Raw genomic sequence first — 19,905 nt, forward strand, 5'->3', positions numbered from 1 at the left:
CCTCCCTCCCTCCCTCCCCTCCCTCCCCTCCCTCCCTTCCCCTCCCCGGGATGTCCTGCGCCGGCCGGGGAGGTGTCCCAGTGCGGGTGAGATCCCGGAGTAGATGCTACCATGGCACGGGATGTCCTGTTCTTCGCCTCTCTCCTGACCGCCGTCTGCCTTCAGGAGGTCCCGATCCAGGGAGCCGGGCATCTCCCGGTGGAGGTCTCCATGCTGTCCGGAGACCAGGAGCCTGAGACCGGGACGGAGGAGGTGGAGGTTGGCGCCCGCTGCCGGCTTCAGCCCTTGGGTAGGTGTCCTGTGAACCAGATGGAGGGGCGGAGGGTGAGGGGTGCTTGGGGCCAGGGTGTGTGGGGTGGGTGTCGGGAGGGCCAGAGGAAGGGAGCTCGGGGGTCCTCGGAACCAAGTTGTGAAGGAGTGGGATGGGGGTCAGGACCTCCCGACGTTGGGGATTGTTCCCGATGTTCAGAGGCGAGCGAAGGAGGGTCGTGAGGTCCAGAGGGGATGGGGGTGAGAAGGGGAGTGTTCCTATGGAGGTCATCGGTGAGTGGAAGAAAGTTGCTGAGATCCAGATTAGTGTGGGAGAGGGACCTGAGGCGAGAGAGGTGCGAGTGAATAGGGGAGCGGTCTTGAGATTCAGATGGGGTACGCTTGAGGAGAGATGGGGTTCTTGAGATCCAGAGAGGGTTGTGGTTCGAGTAGGAAAGACATCTGAGGAGTTGGGTGAGTAGAGAAGGGGATTTTTCATATTCAGAGTGGGTGCAGGTAAGTCGGAGATAGTTTTGAGGTCTGGAGGTGGAGGGGGTGAGGTCGTGAGGGTCAAAGTCCAGATGGGGCGGGGTTGAGTAGGGGACTTGTCGTGAGTCCACAGGAATGTGGGAGAGTAGAGGAGGGTCCCCTGGCCACGATGGGATTGTGGGTGTGTAGGAATGAGAGCCTGAGGTGCAGAGGCGGTAGGGGTGAGCAAGGGAGGGTCTTGAGGTGCAGAGAGGATGTGGGTGAGTAGGGGAAGGGTCCGGAGGAGCAGAGGTGGTGAGGATCCACCCAGCCCAGACCCTATGCTTCAATATTTTGGCAGGTACTAGTTGGGATGGGGGCCACCATGCTCAATAACTAGTCCTCAGAACCAGATGGGCAGGAGAAACGCAACCATAGAGTCATACGGCTTGGAAATATGCCCTTCAGCCCAACTCGTCCATGTCGACCAACATGCCCCATCTACACTAGTCCCACTTGCCTACGTTTGGCCCATATCCCTCTCGACCTTTCCTATCTATGGACCTGTCCAAATGTTACTTACAATTTGTGATAGTACCTGCCTCAGCTACTTCCTCTGGCAGCTTGTTCCCTCCACTCTTTGGAGTTTGTACGTTCTCCCCGTGACTGCGTGGGTTTTTTTCCCAGGTGCTCTGGTTTCCTCCCACACTCCAAAGACATATAGATTTAGCGCTTAATTGGTTTGTGTAAACTGTGTGTAGGATAGTGCACGTGTACAGGATGATCGGCGGTCGGTGTGGACTCGGTGGGCCGAAGTTCCTGTTTCTGCGCCGTAAGTCCAAAGTTCACATCCTCAATATGTATCTAACCCATGACATTTATATCTGTCACATGATTATTATCAAGTTTAGGCGAAACATTGAAACTGAATTGAAGTTTGGTTGATCTAGAACTAGGTGGACAGTTGTTTTCACATTCAAACGTAGAAATTAGGTGCAGGAGTAGGCCATTCGGCCCTTCAAGTAGCACCACAGCTCAATATGATCATGGCTGATCATCTAAAATCAGTACCCCGTTCCTGCTTTCTCCCCACATCCCTTGATTCCGTTAGCACTAAGAGCTATATCCAACTTTCTCTTGAAAACATCCAGTGAATTGGCTTCCATTTAATTTTAAAAGGGCTGGATCTCCGTTGAGATCGGAAATGGGAAGCAACTTACTTCCCATCGTTTTCTCACAACGCAGGAAGAGGCCATTCACCCGACTGAGGGGGTACCAGCTCTCTGGACAATTCCACCAGTCCCAATACCCCCCCCCCCCCCCCCCCCCACCACTTATCCTATCATCAATAAAGGCAGATTGAATTCAGGGGGAATCAACACTCAGGATGGATTGGTTTGGGTAACAAGGAGATTTAAAGAGTCAAGGGTTTAGATGAGTTTATTGTCACGTGTACCGATGTACAGTAAAAAGCTTTCTAGTTGCGTGCTATCCAGTCAGCGGAAAGGCTACAGTCGTCCACAGTGTACAGTTATAGGGTAAAGGGAATAACGAAGGTATTGGAACAAGAATGTTTAATTGTCATATGTATTGACCGCGGAACAATGAAATTCGTCCTGCAGCAGCGTAACAGGTCTGCACACAGTACACATAGATGATATACAATAAATAAAATGTCAATAAATTAATAACCACAATACAAGTGCAAAATACCCGAAGTCTTGAGTGCAACCAAATATGGTCCTTAGAAGCTCTGAGTTCCAATCATCTGCCTGTCAAACCCCCGAAGACAGACATAAAGTGCTGGAGTAATTCAGTGGGTCAGTCAGCATCTCTGGAGAAAAAGGATAGGCGACATTTTGAGTTGAGATCATTCTTCAGACTGTCAAAACCCCTTCACCTATGTTGTTCTATCACCCGCTAAGTTCTGTCTTGCCTCTCTCTCCCCTTTTCCTACTTTCTTTCCAACCCCTACACTATCAGTCTGAAGAAGGGTCCTCACCCGAAACATTACCTATCCATGTTCTCCAGAGATGCTGCCTGACCCGCTGAGTTACTCCAGCACTTCAAAGTTCATAGTTGAGGTTAGTGTTGTGCAGGGTTCAAGGGCCTGATGGTTGATGGGAAGAAGCTGTCCTTGAATCTCATGGTCAAGGTTTTACACAGAAGATTTGATATCTGAGCTATAAAGTCAGAGGGGGAAAGTTTAAAAGTTTAAGCAAGATGTGTGGGGCAGGTTTTTTTACACAGAGGGTGTAAAACACTTACTGATGAAGGCCAATGTGCTGAAAATGAAGGCTAATGGGATTGGCTTTAACAGGAACTGTTCGGAGGGGAAATGGAGAAACCCCTTGCCAGAACTTGGAGAGAAGCAGGGATTGGAGTATTCGGGGAACGGACAGCCTGGCTTCCTGCTGTGTTTGATTCCCGATCTACCTGACTGACAACTGCCCTTTTCCAGAGGCGATATGAGTAAGATCTGGGAGAGAGAGGCACTCAAATCCGGTGCCTCTATATTTAGCGATGTAACCCGGAGATTGGTGACGTCTCTCATGTGACCTTCTCGGATGCTTCCTGCCTTTTACTGCAGGCTGTGGCCTGTGGCTGCCAAAGGAAAAGTCTTTACTCCCACTTCTGGCCTCTCGTACACCTCTTGAATCGACTCGTTCCACCTCTGGTCAATGCTTTCGTTATTGTCACGTGTACCAGGAACAGTGAAATACCTGTTTTGCATACTGTCCCTGTACATAAGTACAATCACCCCGGTTATACGGTGTGTACAGACCAGCTTACTGAGTCCATCTGCAAGAGGCACGATTTTGGCGCCATTTTACACTCCCAGATGGGACTGTTACAGCCGTCGCCACCATTTCGGTCGTCCCACGATGTAATGTTCTCCACCACTCACCACACCTGAGCCCCTTCAGCCCTCGTTCTCTGGGGGGGGGGGGGGGGGGGGGGGGGGAGGGGGAGGGGCTTCTGCAGCCGATCCCGAGGGTCAGGCATGGAGAAGGACATTGGATCAGTAATTAATCAGTGAAGTCCGATTAAAGATAATCCTAGGGTCTCCAATGAAGTAGATAGTAGTTAAGGACCACTCTCTAGTTGGTGGTTCAGTTGCTTGATAACAGCTGGGAAGCAACTGTCCCTGAATCTGGAGGTGTGCGTTTTTCACACTTTTCTGTACCTCTTGCCTGATGGGAGAGGGGAGAAGAGGGAGTGACCGGGAGTGAGACTGGTCCTTAATTATGCTGGTTGCTTTGCCGAGGCAGCGTGAAGTGCAGACGGAGTCAATGGAAGGGAGGGTTGGTTTGTGTGATGGTCTGGGCCGCGTCCACAACTCTCTGCAATTTCTTGTGGTCTTTGATGGACGCTGTTCCCAAACCAAGCTGTGATACATCCCAATAAAATGCTTCCTACGGCGCATCTGTAGAAGTTGGTGAGAGTTGTTGTTGGGGACATGCCAAACTTCCTGAGCTTTCTAAAGAGGTAGAGGGGTCCGTGTGCTTTCTTGGCGCAGGGGAAGTTATTGGTGATATTTATTCATAGATTCATACAGCGAAGAAACTGGCCCTTCAGTCCAACTTGCCCACCCTTACCAAAATGCCCGATCTACCCTAGTTCCACATACCTGCGTTTGGCTCTTCACCAGTCCTATCTATGTAACTGTCTAAATGTTTCTTCAACATTGTGATAGTACCTGCCTTAACTCCCTCCTCCGGGGGCCGTTTCCAAGCACCACCCCCCTTTGTGTGAAAAGGTTACCCCTCAGGTTCCTATTAAATCTTTCACCTTAAACCTATGTTCTCTGGTTCTCGATTCCCCTACTCTGGGGCAGGAGACTCTGTGCATCTACCCAATCTATTCCCCTTCCACCTCTATAAGATCACCCGCCATCGTCCAGCGCTCTAAGGCAGAGTCCTAGTCTGTCCAACCTCTGCCTGTAGCTCATGCCCTCGATTCTTGATTTATTCCTAGCAATCTACCTTGCTTCAGGTGGATGGATGGGTGGATGGATGTACCGCGCTGGAGGCGCCAGACAAATGCAGACACTAAGACCAACTTGTATGCTTTATCTTACAGCTTTGGAGACGCCGGTGGACGCGGGGAGCTCGGCGCCGCCAGTGGCCGGTCCGGGCTACTCTTGGTACCGGAGGGGGTGGCGGGTCGGGGCGGCGGTCGCTTTGGTGGAGGCCCCGGCGCCGGGGTTGAGTGCCAGCTAGTGGGCGGCGGCTTTCGCTTGCGGCGGACGGCGGGGAGGATGTTCAAGGTGGTGACCACGGCGGCGCTGGACCGGGAGCGGCGGGACGAGTACCGTCTGCGGCTGGTGACCGGCGGCGGGAGGAGCGGCGGGGGGAGCGGCGAGAGCCCATTCACCGTCCGGGTGACGGATGTGAACGACAACAGCCCGGTGTTCACGGCCCCGCGGCCGCCCTGGGTGTCGGTGTCGGTGCCGGTGCCGCCGGCTACAGAGAGCGGCTGCCCGGCCGCCCTCACCCACCTGCTGCCGGTAACGGCGGTGAAGGCGGCGGGGACGCGGACTCGGGCGTGAATGGAGAGCTGGTGTACGAGCTGGCGGCGGCCGAGGGCGAAGGAGGCGGCGGTGTGTTCGGGATGGGCAGCGGCGGGGAGCTCCGGGCCAACATGTGCCGCCTGTCGGGCTGCCCGGTCGGGAGTGGCGGCTCCAGGTGCGGGTTTGGGGACGGTGGCAGTCCCCGGCGCTCGCCAGCACCGTCCTCACCGTCTCCATCGTCCCCCGCCACCACCAGCAGCCTTGGCACCGGCGCCGTCACCGCACTCGCCCTGGCCGCCGTCTGCGCGGCCCTTCTGCCCGTCGCCTTGCTGCTACGCTCCGCTTGCGGCGACCGGTGGCGGCGGGGACGAGGACGGGACGGAGGCGCCTACAACTGCCGGCGGGCAGAGACGACTACCGGCCGCAGCCCCGCCGCCCAGAGCTGGCTCATCCACAAAACCGACATCGCCTTGTTGCCGACGCCCCGCCGCGCCGAGCCGCCCCGCCGCGCCGAGCCGCCCTCGGACCCGCTCCCGCTCCCCCTCCTCACAGCCGGGCTGTCCGGTACCGAACCACCGACCCCAAGCCGGGCCGCCAACGGCACCGGCACCGGCAGCTCCTCCGGGAACTCGTCCGCCTGTCCCGGGCTGGGTGTCCCGACGGATCCCTCGACCTGGCCTGCCGGTTCGCCGCATGTCCAGGTGAGCGGGCATCGCAGTAGATAGAGGGGCCGAAGGGCCGTTGTAGCCTTGGACAGCGTGGGAACAGGCCCTTCGGCCCACCTTGCCCACACCGGTCAGCATGTCCCAGCTACACTAGTCCCACCTGCCCGCGCTTTGTCCATATCACTCTAAACCTGCCCTGTCCATGTACCTGTCTGTTTCCTAAATGTTGGGATCGTCCCAGCCTCAAACACCACCCTTGGCAGCTTGTTCCGTACATCCCCCACCCTCTGTGTGATCAGGGGGGGGGGAGTATTCCTTGTCTCCCCCTGCCTCTTTACCGACGCTGTCCTCTACAGCAACGATAAGCGCTGTCAGTAAGCTGTACATGAACAGTGATTAGACTTCCCTGCCCTTGTGACAGCCACACAGGCTGGGAAAACAGGACACTGGGCGTGCGTCTCTCCACTTTATCAGCCCTTGCTCACTCTTCCTGAACATCTGCTTCTTTTCTGTGAGGTAGTTTGGAATTTTAGTTTAGTTTAGTTTTGGTTGATCGGGTGGAAAGAAGCCCTTTGGCCCCAAACCAGTCCGCGCCCACCACTAGTTCCATGCCATGCCACTTTCTCAACCACTCCCTACACAGGGGCAATTTACAGAGGGACAATTAACTGCAAACCTGCACGTTCCAGAGATGTTCAGATTTGTCGGTAATGGGCTTTAATACAATTGTAAATTGTTAGCTGGTGTGCAGGTTAGTGCTGGTGTACGGGGGGGGGGGGGGTCGCTGGTTGGTTTGGACCTGGTGGGCTGAAGGGCCTGTTTCCACGCTGTATCTCTTTAAAGTCTAATGTATTTGGGATGTGGAGGAAACCGGAGCACCCGGAGGAAACCCCGCACAGGTCACAGGGAGAACGTGCAAACTCCGCACACACACAGAGCACCCGAGGACAGCATCGAACTGGGTCTCTGGCGCTGCGTGGCAGCGGCTCCACCCGCTGCTACACCGCGCCACCTCCATCTACACTTCATGCAGCCTCGTGAGAGCCGTCAACACCATCAAAGACATGTCCTGGTGTTCTCTGGCGCCACTGTGCATGGGCACAATGTTCCTGGGCGTGCCGTGGGTAAGAGATGGGCGAGAGATGTTGGTGCCAATCTCATCAGTGGAAGAGTAGGTCATAGTTAATCAGCGTGGAAACAGGCCCTTTGCCCAACTAGCCCACTCCAACCAACATGCCCAACTAGCCCACTCCAACCAACATGCCCAACTAGCCCACTCCAACCAACATGCCCAACTAACCCACTCCAACCAGCATGCCCAACTAGCCCACCTCCAACCAACATGGCGAACTAGCCCACTCCAACCCAACATGCCAAACTAGCCCACTCCAACCAACATGCCCAACTAGCCCACTCCAACCAACTAGCCCAACTAGCCACTCCAACCAACATGCCAACTAGCCCACTCCAACCAACATGCCCCATCTACACCTGCCTGCGTTTGGCCCATATATTCCGCTAAACCTGTCCTCACTGCCCCTCAATCTCCAATCATTCTGAAACACAGCGCAGGAACAGGCCCTTCGGCCCATAATGTGTGTGCCAGACGTAATGACAAGACCAACACTCTTGCACCATCACGAGCCTTGGAGGATCCTAGTTGCCGTATTCGAAATACCAAGGGATAAAAGAGAATAGGGTTGTGCAGCGGTAGAGTTGCTGCCTTACAGCATCAGAGACCCGGTTCGATCCTGACTGGGTGCTGTTTGTATGGAGTTTGTACGTTCTCCCTGCGACTGCATGGTTTTTCTCCGGGTGTCCAGTTTCATCCAACACTCCAAAGATGTACAGGTTTGTAGGTTAATTGGCTTCGGTAAAATTGTAAATTATTCCTAGTGTATTGGATAGTTGCTGGTGAACGTGGTATGTATGGCTGGTCGGCGCCGACACGGTGGGCCTGTTTCCATACTGTACCTTTAAACTAAAATAAGTAGGTTCTTTGGTTCTTATTTTACCGGCTCCTCTAGATTCCAGAGAAAACTATCCAAGTCTCTCCAATCTCTCCCTGGAGAGGAAACCCTCTAATCCAGGCATCATTCTGGTAAACCTTCCCTGCACCCTCTCAAAGCCCTCCACATCCTTCCTGTAATCGGTTGACCAAACTGACCAAAGTCCTTTAAAGCTGCATCACGAGTTCCTGACTCTTGTATTCAATGCCCCGACCAATGCCTTCCTTACACGGGCAGGTGGAACAGGTGTGTGTGTGGGGGGGGGGGGGGGTGGGGAGAAGGGGAGGGCAGGTGGGGGGGGGGAGAAGGGGGAGGGCAGGTGGGGGGGGGAGAAGGGGAGGGGTGGGGGGGGAGAAGGGGAGGGTGGGGGGGGAGAAGGGGGGGAGAAGGGGAGGGTGGGGGGGGGAGAAGGGGAGGGTGGGGGGGGAGAAGGGGAGGGTGGGGGGGGAGAAGGGGAGGGGTGGGGGGGAGGAGGGTGGGGGGGGGAAGGGGAGGTGGGGGGGGGAGGGGTGGGGGGGGGAGAAGGGAGGGGTGGGGGGGGGAGAAGGGGAGGGGTGGGGGGGGGAGAAGGGGAGGGTGGGGGGGGAGAAAGGGGAGGGTGGGGGGGGGGGGAGAAGGGGAGGGTAGGTGGGGGGGGGAGAAGGGGAGGGCAGGTGGGGGGGGAGAAGGGAGGGGTGGGGGGGGAGAAGGGGAGGGGTGGGTGGGGGGGGAGAAGGGGAGGGTGGGGGGGGAGAAGGGGAGGGTGGGGGGGGGAGAAGGGAGAAGGGAGGGGTGGGGGGAGAAGGGGAGGGGGGGGGGGGAGGGGTGGGGGGGGGGGAGGGGTGGGGGGGGAGAAGGGGAGGGGTGGGGGGGGGGAGAAAGGGGAGGGTGGGGGGGGAGAAGGGGAGGGTGGGGGGGGAGAAGGGGAGGGTGGGGGGGGAGAAGGGGAGGGTGGGGGGGGAGAAGGGGAGGGTGGGGGGGGAGAAGGGGAGGGCAGGTGGGGTGGGGGGAGGGAAGAGAGGGCAGGTTTAGGGGGAGAAAAATGGCAAGGGTAGTGGGGTAGAAAGGGCAGGTATGGGAGGGGTGTGGCGGAGAGAGGGTGGTCGGGGGGAGGTAGGCGGAGGCAGGTGTGAGGAGGTTGGGGAGAAGGAAGGTGGGGGGAGAAAGGACAGGTTGGGGGATAGAGAGGCAGGTGAGGTGGGGGATAGAGAGGCAGGTGAGGTGGGGGATAGAGAGGCAGGTGAGGTGGGGGAGAGAGAGGGCAGGTGAGGGTGGGGGATAGAGAGGCAGGGTGAGGTGGGGAGAGAGGCAGGTGAGGTGGGGGGGAGAGAGGGCAGGTGAGGTGGGGAGAGAGAGGGCAGGTGAAGTGGGGGGAGAGAGGCAGGTGAGGTGGGGGGGGAGAGAGGGCAGGTGAGGTGGGGGACAGAGAGGCAGGTGAGGTGGGGGGAGAGAGGCAGGTGAGGTGGGGGGAGAGAGGGGCAGGTGAGGTGGGGAGAGAGGGCAGGTGAAGTGGGGGAGAGAGGCAGGTGAGGTGGGGGGGAGAGAGAGGGCAGGTGAGGTGGGGGACAGAGAGGGCAGGTGAGGTGGGGGACAGAGAGGGCAGGTGAGGTGGGGGAGAGAGAGGGCAGGTGAGGTGGGGGACAGAGAGGGCAGGTGAGGTGGGGGAGAGAGTGGAAATTGCAGGTGGTCATGGTTGCTCACTCTCGGTCTTTCTCTCCTACAGCAGATCTCCCAGCTCCTCTCTCTGCTCCATCAGGGCAGTTCCAGGCCAGGCCAAACTTTCGGGGAAATAAATATTTAAAGACCGACAGGTACGTTCTCGTTAGGGAGGAGATGTGGTGTGAATAAGCCAAGGACTAACTAGTGTAAAGAGATAAAGTAGAATACAGAAAAGTACAGCACAGGAACAGGCCATTTGGCCACAATGTCCATGCCGTGCATGATGGATGCCAAGTTTAAACTGCAAAGGAAGGAACTGCAGATGCTGGTTTAGACCGAAGGTAGACATAAAGTGTTGGAGTAGCTCAGCGTGTCAGGCAGCATCTCTGGAGGACATGGATAGGTAACGTTTCGGGTCGGGGTCCTTATTCAGACTAGGTTTCAACCCATAACGTCACCCATCCCATTGTAAAATATGTTTGGACAGGTACATGGATAGGAAAGGTTTGGTGGGATATGGGCCAAACGTGGGCAGGTGGGACAAGTGTAGATGCAGCATCTTGGTCGGCGTGGACACTTTCATTCCCACCCCCCCACCCCCACTTTCTCTCTCTCCCCCATTACTTTCTCTCTCTCCCCCACTTTTCTCTCTCTCTCCCCCCACTTTCTCTCTCTCTCCCCCCACTTTCTCTCTCTCCCCCCCCACTTTCTCTCTCTCCCCCCACTTTCTCTCTCTCTCCCCCCCACTTCTCTCTCTCTCTCCCCCACTTTCTTCTCTCTCCCCATCACTCTCACTCTCCCCCTCACTATCTTCTCTCCCTTCACTCTTGTCCCTCCCCCCCCCCATGCCGAGGCTGTCTCTGACCCTGTGTCCGCCTGGCAGGGGGGCGATAACTGAGACTGACCTGCCGACTCGGAAGGACAGCGGTCAAGGAGAGAGCGAGGGGGGAGACAGCGACAGCGAGGCCGGATCGGCCCCGACCCCTCCCCTCCACGAGCTGCTGAACGAAGGGCTGAATGGCCTGCTGGCCACAGGGAGCTGGACAACACCCCCAGGTGAGAGATCTGCCTCCCCCCTCCTCCATCCCCCTCCTCCACCCCCCCTCTTCCCCTTGCTCCCCCCTCCTCCATTCCCCTGCTCTCTTTCCCTTACCCCTCCCCTCCCCTCTTTCCCCATCCCCTTTCCCCTCCCCTCTTTCCCCTACCCCTACCTCCTCCCCTCCCCTCTTTCCCTCCCCTCTTTCCCCTACCCCTACCTCCTCCCCTCCCCTCTTTCCCCTCCCCTCCCAGACTGTGCGTATACCCGATCTATTCCCCCCATGACTTTATCTCTTTATAAGACCACTCCTCATTTACCTGCGCTCCAGTGAGTGGAGTCCCGGGCTGCCCAACCTCTCCGTGTAGCTCAGCCGCCCCGAGGCCTTACAACATCCTCGTGAATCTTCCCCCACCCTTTCCAGCGTGACAGCATCGTTCCTACACCATGGTGCCCAAAACTGAACACGATGCTCTAGCTGTGGCCTCTCCAACTTTGCACAATTGCAGCATGACCGACCCCGCATCTCCTGTCCCCGGTTCTCTGACCGCTGGCGGCCCGGTTGTTGCCGGTGTGGGGAGGGGTTCTGACGGTTTTGGTCTGTGTTGCTGTTTCAGGGCAGGAGGGCGGGTCGGGTCGAGGGGAGCGGCTGAGCCTGCAGGACCTGTTCTGGGCTCTGCCCTCGACTCTGCCCTCCGACTACAAGGAGAACGTCTTTAGCCTGGAGTCGGAGGCGGTGCCGGAGACGGCGGACGGGGAGAGGACAACCTTCTCGACTTTCGGCAAGGACGGGCCGGAGCACGGGGCGGCGTTCCTGACCGAGATGGCCGTCCTGTTCCACCAGCTGTTAGGGCAGAGCCCCCAGCCCGGCTCCCACCTGGAGCCCCATCTCCCGGGCCACGGCCAGCTCGGGGGAAGGGTCTCAGAGCGGTCCAGCAACGGCCACCTGCCCAGCCTTCATGAGTGGCCTGAACAGAGGGTGGGATCGGAGCCACCGGCCCAGCCATGGTGAGAGACTGTCACAGACCCAGGCTCAATGCTGACATTGGCCACTGTCTGTCTGTGCGTGGAAAGGAACTGCAGATGCTGGTTAATACACAAAGTGCTGGAGTAACTCGGCGGGTCAGGCAGCATCTCTGGAGGACCTGGATAGGTGAATGTTCCCTTCTGAGTAAACCAGCATCTACAGTTCCTTGTTTCTAAGACGACTGCAATCTGAAGGATGGCTTCGACCCGAGTCATCGCCTATCCATGTTGCCATGGGGTGTTGCCTGACACGCGTGTGTTACTCAAGCACTTTGTCATTTTGACTTTGCCCTGCACGTATCCCAGTTAAAAACAAAATATTTTTATATTCTATTTAATGATTTGTTTCTGACGAAAATAATGCCATTAATTTTATATTTCCATTCCCAACACTGTTCGTCATTCGAGCTGACTGCTGTATATTTTGCACTTAGCAATAAATATATTGCGATATATTTGTGCCGTTAAATTCTACGGAAGAAGAACTCACAACATAATTTTCTTGCAGATATAAGGAACTGCAAACGCTGGAAACTTGAGCAAAAAAAAGCACTTCTCTTCAGAATAGTGTTTTAGATGTCATTTTGTCACTAGGCTTGTCCCACTGCGCGCGTTTGGCCTATATGCCTCTAAACCTTTCCTAAACTGTCCAAATATCTTCTCAACTACCCCCTCCCGCAGCTCGTTCCATATACCCTCTACCCTGTGTGAAAACGTTGCCCGTCAGGTTCCTATTCAATCTCCCCTAACCTTAAACCTAGGTCCCCTGGTTCTTGATTCCCCAACTCTGGGCTAATTTACCTGATCTAATCCTCTCATATTCCTACACATTTCTACAAGACCATTCCTCGTCTTCCTGCGCTCCAAGGAATAAAGGCCTGGGCAACCTCTCCCTATATTTTTCCAACAGAAACCTGCAGGTTGGACAGTCAGAAGCTTTCTCCCTGGGTGGAAATGTCCGAGGGCATATCTGTAGGTGAGAGACGCAAAGTTTAAAGTAGATCAATCAATTTCCGACCCGGAACATCACAATTTTTCCTCTAGAGATGCTGCCTGACGCGCTGAGTTACTCCAGCTTTTTTTGTGTCTATCTTCGGTATAAACCAGCATCTGCAGTTCCTCCCTACCTGTATTTTATTGTCACGTTTTTTTACATAAAGGGTGGTGGGTGTATGGAACGAGCTGCCCACGCAGGCAGACGGGACAAGCGTAGATGGGACATATTGGTCGGCATAGGCAATTTGGGCCGAATGGTTTGTTTCTACGGTGTATGACTCTAAACCCTCAAACACTCAACTACACCTCAAACTTACTGAAGATCTCAAAAGATAGACACAAAACGCTGGAGTAACTCATCGGGTCAGGCAGCATGTCTGGAGAAAAGGAATAGGTGACCCTTCTTCAGACATGTTGAGTCGATCCAAAACGTCACGATCTTCTCCAGAACATCACCTGTTCCTTTTCTCCAGAGATGCTGCCTGACCCGCTGAGTCACTCCAACACTTTGCGTCTATCTTTGGTGTAAACCAGCATCTGCAGGGGGTGTTGGGCCGGACACCGGCGATCACTGGAGCCCCTGGGCTGGACAATTCACCGTTAACTCCACCATCCTGTCGGCGGTCATTCCGTCTGGGCGGCGCTGGGAGGAGACGGAGTAGAGGTGTCCGGGGCGGAGGGAGGTGAGGAAGCGGGATGCTCCAGAGCCGGTGAGGCAGTCTGCGAGGACCAGGGAGCCGGCAGCCAGCAGTCCCGCCTGCTCGAGGGACCGTAGATCCCGGACACAATCACAGCCTCTCCCCTGGGTCAACACCACCAGCTGGACGCTGCTCACTCCCAGCGCTGACCGGCAACGGGCCATGGCCTCGGCCGGGGACCCGCACAGCACACGGAACTGTGAGGGACACAGAGAGAGGGACCGTAGTGAGGGAGCGCCGCACTGTGGGAGGGGCAGTGAGGGAGCGCCGCACTGTGGGAGGGGCGGGACTGAGGGAGCGCCGCACTGTGGGAGGGGCGGTGAGGGAGCGCCGCACTGTGGGAGGGGCGGTGAGGGAGCGCCGCACGTTGGAAGGGGCAGTGAGGGAGCGCCGCACTGTGGGAGGGCCGGGAGGGAGCGCCGCACTGTGGGAGGGGCGGTAGTGAGGGAGCGCCGCACTGTGGGAGGGGCGGTGAGGGAGCGCCGCACTGTGGGAGGGGCGGGAGTGAGGGAGCGCCGCACTGTGGGAGGAGTGGGAGTGAGGGAGCGCCGCACTGTGGGAGGGGCAGTGAGGGAGCGCCGCACTGTGGGAGGGGCGGTGAGGGAGCGCCGCACTGTGGGAGGGGGTACTGAGGGAGCGCCGCACTGTGGGAGGGGCGGTGAGGGAGCGCCGCACTGTGGGAGGGGCGGGGGGCGAGGGAGGGGCGGGGAGGGAGGGAGCGCCGGTACCTGGGAGTGATCGATCCCGCCCAGTAGTATCATCTCCTCGGCTATCTCGGCCGCACGGGGGTCGGGCTCGACGGCGACCAGGGTGGCCCCGGGGGCTAGTAGCCGCGCCAGTCGGAGGGCCGAATAGCCACAGTGGGCGCCGACCAACAGGGCGTTGAGAGGGGCCGTCCGCAGCACCGCCGCGTCCAGGACCCGGGCTGGTGGGGGGGAGAGTCACAGAGACACGGGGACAGTCACAGGGAGAAAGAGACACAGGGAGATAATCGCGGGGAGAGTGGGAGGCAGGGGGAGAGAGGGAGAGAGACACAAAGAGTGTCACACAGACTGACACAGAGAGAGTCGCAGGGGGGAGACTCCGGGGGAGAGAGAGGTGCAGAGAGAGTTACCGGGACACGCACAATGAGTCGCAGAGGGGGAGTAATAACGCACACACCACACCCCACACATACACACCCCACACCACACACACACACCACACACACACACACACACACACACACACACACACACACCACATACACACACACCACACACACATACACACACCACACACACACCCCACACACACACACCCCACACATACACACACACCACATACACACCACACACACACCCCCATACCCCACACAGACACACCACATACACACACACACACCACATACACACACATACACACCACATACACACACCACATACACACCAAGACCTGTGGAGGGGGGGGGGGGAGAGGGAGAGGGAAGCGCGAAGAGAGTCACAGAGTCATACAGCACAGAAACAAGCCCTTCGGCCCAACTTGCCTTCACCGACCAAGAGCCCCCCTCTACACTAGTCCCACCTGCCCGCGTTTGGCCCATACCCCACTAAACCTGCCCTCTACATGCACCTGTCCAAATGTGTTTTGAATGTTGTCATAGTACCCGCCCCAACCACCTCCTGTGGCAGCTGGTTCCATTCACCCACCACCCCCAATGTAGTTACAACCCCGTCCCCGGGTTATGTTTTGTCGAGCCTACCTCTGCCCGGGTCGGTGTCGGTCACAGGGTCCACTCGGCGGCACCATTCCTCGATGGCGCTCAGCACCCTGTCCGGAGTGCCGTGCCGGGCCTCGGTCACGACGTGCCGGTGGACGCGTTCCTCGGGGCTGGGTCCGCCGAGCCACGGCCGCAGACGGCGCCGGTAGAAGCCGCAGATGAGCCGACGGTAACGGAGAGCCAGGGCCGCCGAGACCGGCAGCAGAACAGCGGTGAACACAGCGAGCAGCATCTACCTCCACCTGGCAGAGAGCCGGCCCCTTCAGTGCAGTGCTTGGTTGGTCTACTTTAGTTCTTACTTTAGGTCTTAGTTTACTTTAGTTCGTAGCTTAGTTCTTAATTTGGTTCTTAGTGTTTAATTTAATTCAGTTTAGTTTAGTTTTTAGTTTGGTTTAGTTTAGGGATATAGCATGGAAACAGGCCCTTCGGCCCACCGAGTCCACACCGACCATCGATTCAGACTAACATAGAAACATAGAAAATAGGTGCAGGAGTAGGCCATTCGGCCCTTCGAGCCTGCACCGCCATTCAATATGATCATGGCTGATCATCCAGCTCAGTAGCCTGTACCTGCCTTCTCTCCATACCCCTGATCCCTTTAGCAAAAAGGGCCACATCTAACTCACTCTTAAATATAGCCAATGAACTGGCCTCAACTACCTTCTGTGGCAGAGAATTCCACAGACTCACCACTCTCTGTGTGAAGAAATGTTTTCTCATCTCGGTCCTAAAAGACTTCCCCCTTATCCTTAAGCTGTGACCTCTGGTTCTGGACTTCCCCAACATCGGGAACAATCTTCCCGCATCTAGCCTCTCCAACCCCTTAAGAATTTTATATGTTTCAATAAGATCCCCCCTCAGTCTTCTAAATTCCAGCGAGTATAAGCCCAGTCTATCCAGTCTTTCTTCATATGAAAGTCCTGCCATCCCAGGGATCAATCTGGTGAACCTTCTCTGTACTCCCTCTAGTTCTGGATTTCTCTGATTTTTTTAATTTTGAAGACGTGTGGACACACACAAACACACACACACTCAAACACAGAGGCAAACACACACATATACAAGACACAGACCACAAACACACACTCAAACACAGAGACAAACACACACATATACAAGACACAGACCACACTCACACACAGAGACAAACACACACATATACAAACACACACATATACAAGACAGACCACAAACACACACACGGACAAACACACACACTCAAACACAGAGACAAACACACACACTCACACACAGACAAACACACACACTCACACACACAGACAAACACACACACTCACACACACAGACAAACACACACACTCAAACAGAGACAAACACACACTCACACACAGACAAACACACACATATACAAGACACAGACCACACTCACACACAGAGACAAACACACACATATACAAGACACAGACCACAAACACACGGACAAACACACACACACTCAAACACAGAGACAAACACACACATATACAAGACACAGACCACACTCACACACAGAGACAAACACACACATATACAAGACACAGACCACAAACACACACAATGCAGAGAACACACAGCCACGCCTATCACAGGCAACACGGCCACCTCGCTTACTCAACACACACAGCCAACACAGTGTGCGTTCATGAACACGGTTTGAAAGGCTGCAAGACCTCCGTGGTATTTGTCTGACCAGGCACGGGAGCGATTCACCATGCCGGGGCTGAGAGTACACGGGCTCTGAGGCAAGTCAGGGCCAAGTCCTGTCCACAACAGTCCCACTTGACCGGGTCCACAGGCAGAGTGAGCATGAGCGACAACTGACCCCGTCACTCACAGACCAACGGCCCACTGTGGACAAGGGGAGGCAGTGGCCCAACTTGCCCATGCCGACCAACACATCCCAACTGCACAAGTCCCCCCTGCCCGCGTTTGGCCCAAATCCCTCTAAACCTTTCCTATCTACGTACCTGTCCAAATGTGTTTTGAATGCCTATATAGTACCTGCCTCAAGACCTCTTGTGGCAGCTCACTCCACCACCCTCTGTGTGGGAAAAGTTGCCATTCTGGTTCCCATTATATCTTTCTCCTCTCACCTTAAACCTATGTCCTCTGGTTCTTGATTCCCCTACTCTGGCTAAAAGACTCTATGCATTCACCCAAACTATTCCCCTCACGATTATATACACCTCTATAAACTAACTCCTCAGCCTCCTGCGGTCAAAAGAATAAAGTCCTAGGCTGACCAATCCCTGTAGCTCAGGCCCTCGAGTCCTGGCAACATCCTCGTAGACCTTTTCTGCACTCTTTCCAGCTTAACAACATTTGTTTCCATAGCAATCTTTCCCGCACCAGAATGCTGCCTGGGTCAGAGGGGTTCTGCTACAGGGAGAGATTGGAGAGACTTCGATTGCTTTCTCTGGAATGTCAGAGATTGAGGGGAGACGATAGAATATATACAATTATGAGGGGCTTGGATGGGATGGACAGTCACAACCTTTTGGTGGAAATGTCCAACATTAAAGAGCATAGCTTCAAGGTGAGAGGGGTAACATTTAAAGTTGTGCGGGATAGGTTTTTTTTACAGAGGGTGGTGGGGGCCTGGAACGTGCTGCCGGGGGTGGTGGTGAAGGCAGATACGATAGTGGTGTTTAAGAGGCTTTTGAGATCGGCACATGGATATGCAGGGAGTGGAGAGATATGGATCACGTGAAGGCAGAGGACATTCGTTTAAATTGACACCATGCTCAGCACAACCACTGGGGCCGAAGGAGGGCCAGTTCCTGTGTTGTACTGTTATAAGTTCTAATATTTCCACTATAGGTTCAGCGGTTGATCCACTTTACAGGAACACAAGCCTGTGGGAAGACCAGAACCTTTACAAGTACATTGGGTAGGTCTTCGCGGAAGCTGGCCATTTGCTCGCCATCTCCCGCACACTTAGCTGATGCTGGGCTGCCAAATACGTACAGGTATGTAGGTTAATTGACTGGGTAAATGTAAAAATTGTCCCTGGTGTGTGTAGGATAGTGTTAGTGTGCGGGGATCGCTGGGCCGAAGGGCCTGTTTCCGCGCTGTATCTCTAAAAAAAACAGTCTCATTGCAAGACAAAAGACTTTGTGGCTTTAGGAGAAAAGCGACAAGTGATTCTTAATTATAAAAACTTTCTTCGCTATTAAAATGCGATTTGTCAAGCACGGCGCCGCATTGTGAGCTCCCTCTGTAACACGCCTTGAGACACAAGGTTTATACATTTGTCTAAATATAGAACAGTACTGTACAGAAACAAGCCCTTCGGCCCATCCAGTCCATGCCGAACAACTGCCACCTACCTACCTTCACTCATCCTGCATTTTATTCTACCCATATTCTCATCAGCTATTCTCGTTGTCATCTCGGCAGGGCACTGTTCCACACACACTTACCCACCGCACACGTAAATAGTTCGCTCACTCACGCTGTGCACTCACTCTTTACCGGAACAAGGGCAACACAGCAACATGCCCTTTGGCCAACAATGTTTCTGCTGAACATGATGCCAGGTTAATCTAATCTCCCATTGCCTGCACGTGATCCTTATCTGCACATCTATGTCCCTATCTAATAGCTGGGTGTGTTTTATTGTCAAATGACCCGAAGCGGTACAAAATAATTCTATTGAAATTCAAAAGCCTCTTAAACGGCAGATGAAGAGGCCTACATCAGATATCGGACCCGTCACCACCACCAGCACTGGGAGCTCTCCAGGCACCCATCACCCTCCAGGCACCCACCACCCTCCAAGCACTCACCACCCTCCAAGCACCCACCCACCCACCACCCTCCAGGCACCCACCACCCTCCAAGCACCCACACCCACCCACCACCCTCCAAGCACTCACCACCCTCCAAGCACCCATCACCCTCCAGGCACACACCACCCTCTAAGCACCCACCACCCTCCAGGCACACACCACCCTCTAAGCACCCACCACCCTCCAGGCACACACCACCCTCCAAGCACTCACCACCCTCCAAGCACCCATCACCCTCCAGGCACACACCACCCTCCAAGCACCCACCACCCTCCAAGCACCCACCACCCTCCAAGCACCCACCACCCTCCAGGCAGCCATCACCCTCCAAGCACCCACCACCCTCCAAGCACCCACCACCCTCCAGGCACCTTTCACCCTCCAGGCACCCATCACCCTCCAGGCACACACCACCCTCTAAGCACCCACCACCCTCCAAGCACCCACCGCCCTGCAAGCACCCACCACCCTCTGTGTAAAAAAACCTGCCCAGCACATCTCTTTTAATCTATTTTTAGGGTTTCTCTCACCTTAAAACTATGCTCTTTACTATTTGTCATTTGTACCCTGGAAAAAAAAAGGTTCCGACTGCAACCTATGCCGTTCATAATTTTATATACTGCCACAAAGTTAACCCAACCGATTAGCAACGGTCACTACAAGTTGGAAATGCAGAAGAGATTCACTGGGATGTTACCTGCACTTGAGCTCGAGAGGTTTGGTAGGCTGGGAATGTTTCCTTTGGGGTGTAGGGGGCTGAAGGGTGACCTTATTCACGTTTACAAGATCATGAGGGGCATGGGTAAAGTGAGCGCTCAGTCTTTATCCAAGGGTAGAAGATTAAAAATGTAGAGGGCACAGGCTTAAGGCGAGAGGGGAGAGATTTAAGAAGGACCTGAGGGGTAACTCACTCAGAGTAGGTGGGACGAACTGCCAGAGGAAGCTATCAGAGCAGATACCATTAAAACGCAAGCAAATAGAACTAGCCCAGTGTGCCAACTTGGTCAGCATGTACAGGGTGGGCCGAAGGACTAATTTCCGTGCTGTGTTTGGGATG

The 19,905-nt window shown here is 55.3% G+C and overlaps 3 protein-coding genes across 3 annotated transcripts; 2 read left to right on the forward strand and 1 right to left on the reverse strand.

Moving 5' to 3' along the window:
• The first annotated feature begins 98 nt into the window (after positions 1-98).
• On the forward strand, positions 99-5,314 carry LOC144599882 (uncharacterized). Its single transcript, XM_078411152.1, has 2 exons — positions 99-289; positions 4,801-5,314. Exons 1-2 carry the CDS (start codon positions 112-114, stop codon positions 4,938-4,940), a joined length of 318 nt encoding a protein of 105 aa, XP_078267278.1. The 5' UTR covers positions 99-111; the 3' UTR covers positions 4,941-5,314.
• On the forward strand, positions 4,979-12,016 carry pcdh12 (protocadherin 12). Its single transcript, XM_078410989.1, has 5 exons — positions 4,979-5,157; positions 5,243-5,931; positions 9,607-9,694; positions 10,426-10,598; positions 11,196-12,016. The coding sequence occupies exons 1-5, from the start codon at positions 4,979-4,981 to the stop codon at positions 11,588-11,590; spliced, it is 1,524 nt and encodes a 507-aa protein (XP_078267115.1). The 3' UTR covers positions 11,591-12,016.
• A 1,152-nt stretch (positions 12,017-13,168) lies between these two features.
• On the reverse strand, positions 13,169-15,289 carry LOC144599753 (transmembrane O-methyltransferase homolog). The gene is made up of 3 exons (XM_078410991.1): positions 15,040-15,289; positions 14,027-14,223; positions 13,169-13,495 (listed from the first exon to the last, which is right to left on the reverse strand). The coding sequence occupies exons 1-3, from the start codon at positions 15,287-15,289 to the stop codon at positions 13,169-13,171; spliced, it is 774 nt and encodes a 257-aa protein (XP_078267117.1).
• Positions 15,290-19,905: the final 4,616 nt, after the last annotated feature.

Source organism: Rhinoraja longicauda, chromosome 14 (genome assembly GCF_053455715.1).
Source record: "Rhinoraja longicauda isolate Sanriku21f chromosome 14, sRhiLon1.1, whole genome shotgun sequence".
In the NCBI taxonomy this organism is placed as follows: Eukaryota; Metazoa; Chordata; class Chondrichthyes; order Rajiformes; family Arhynchobatidae; genus Rhinoraja; species Rhinoraja longicauda.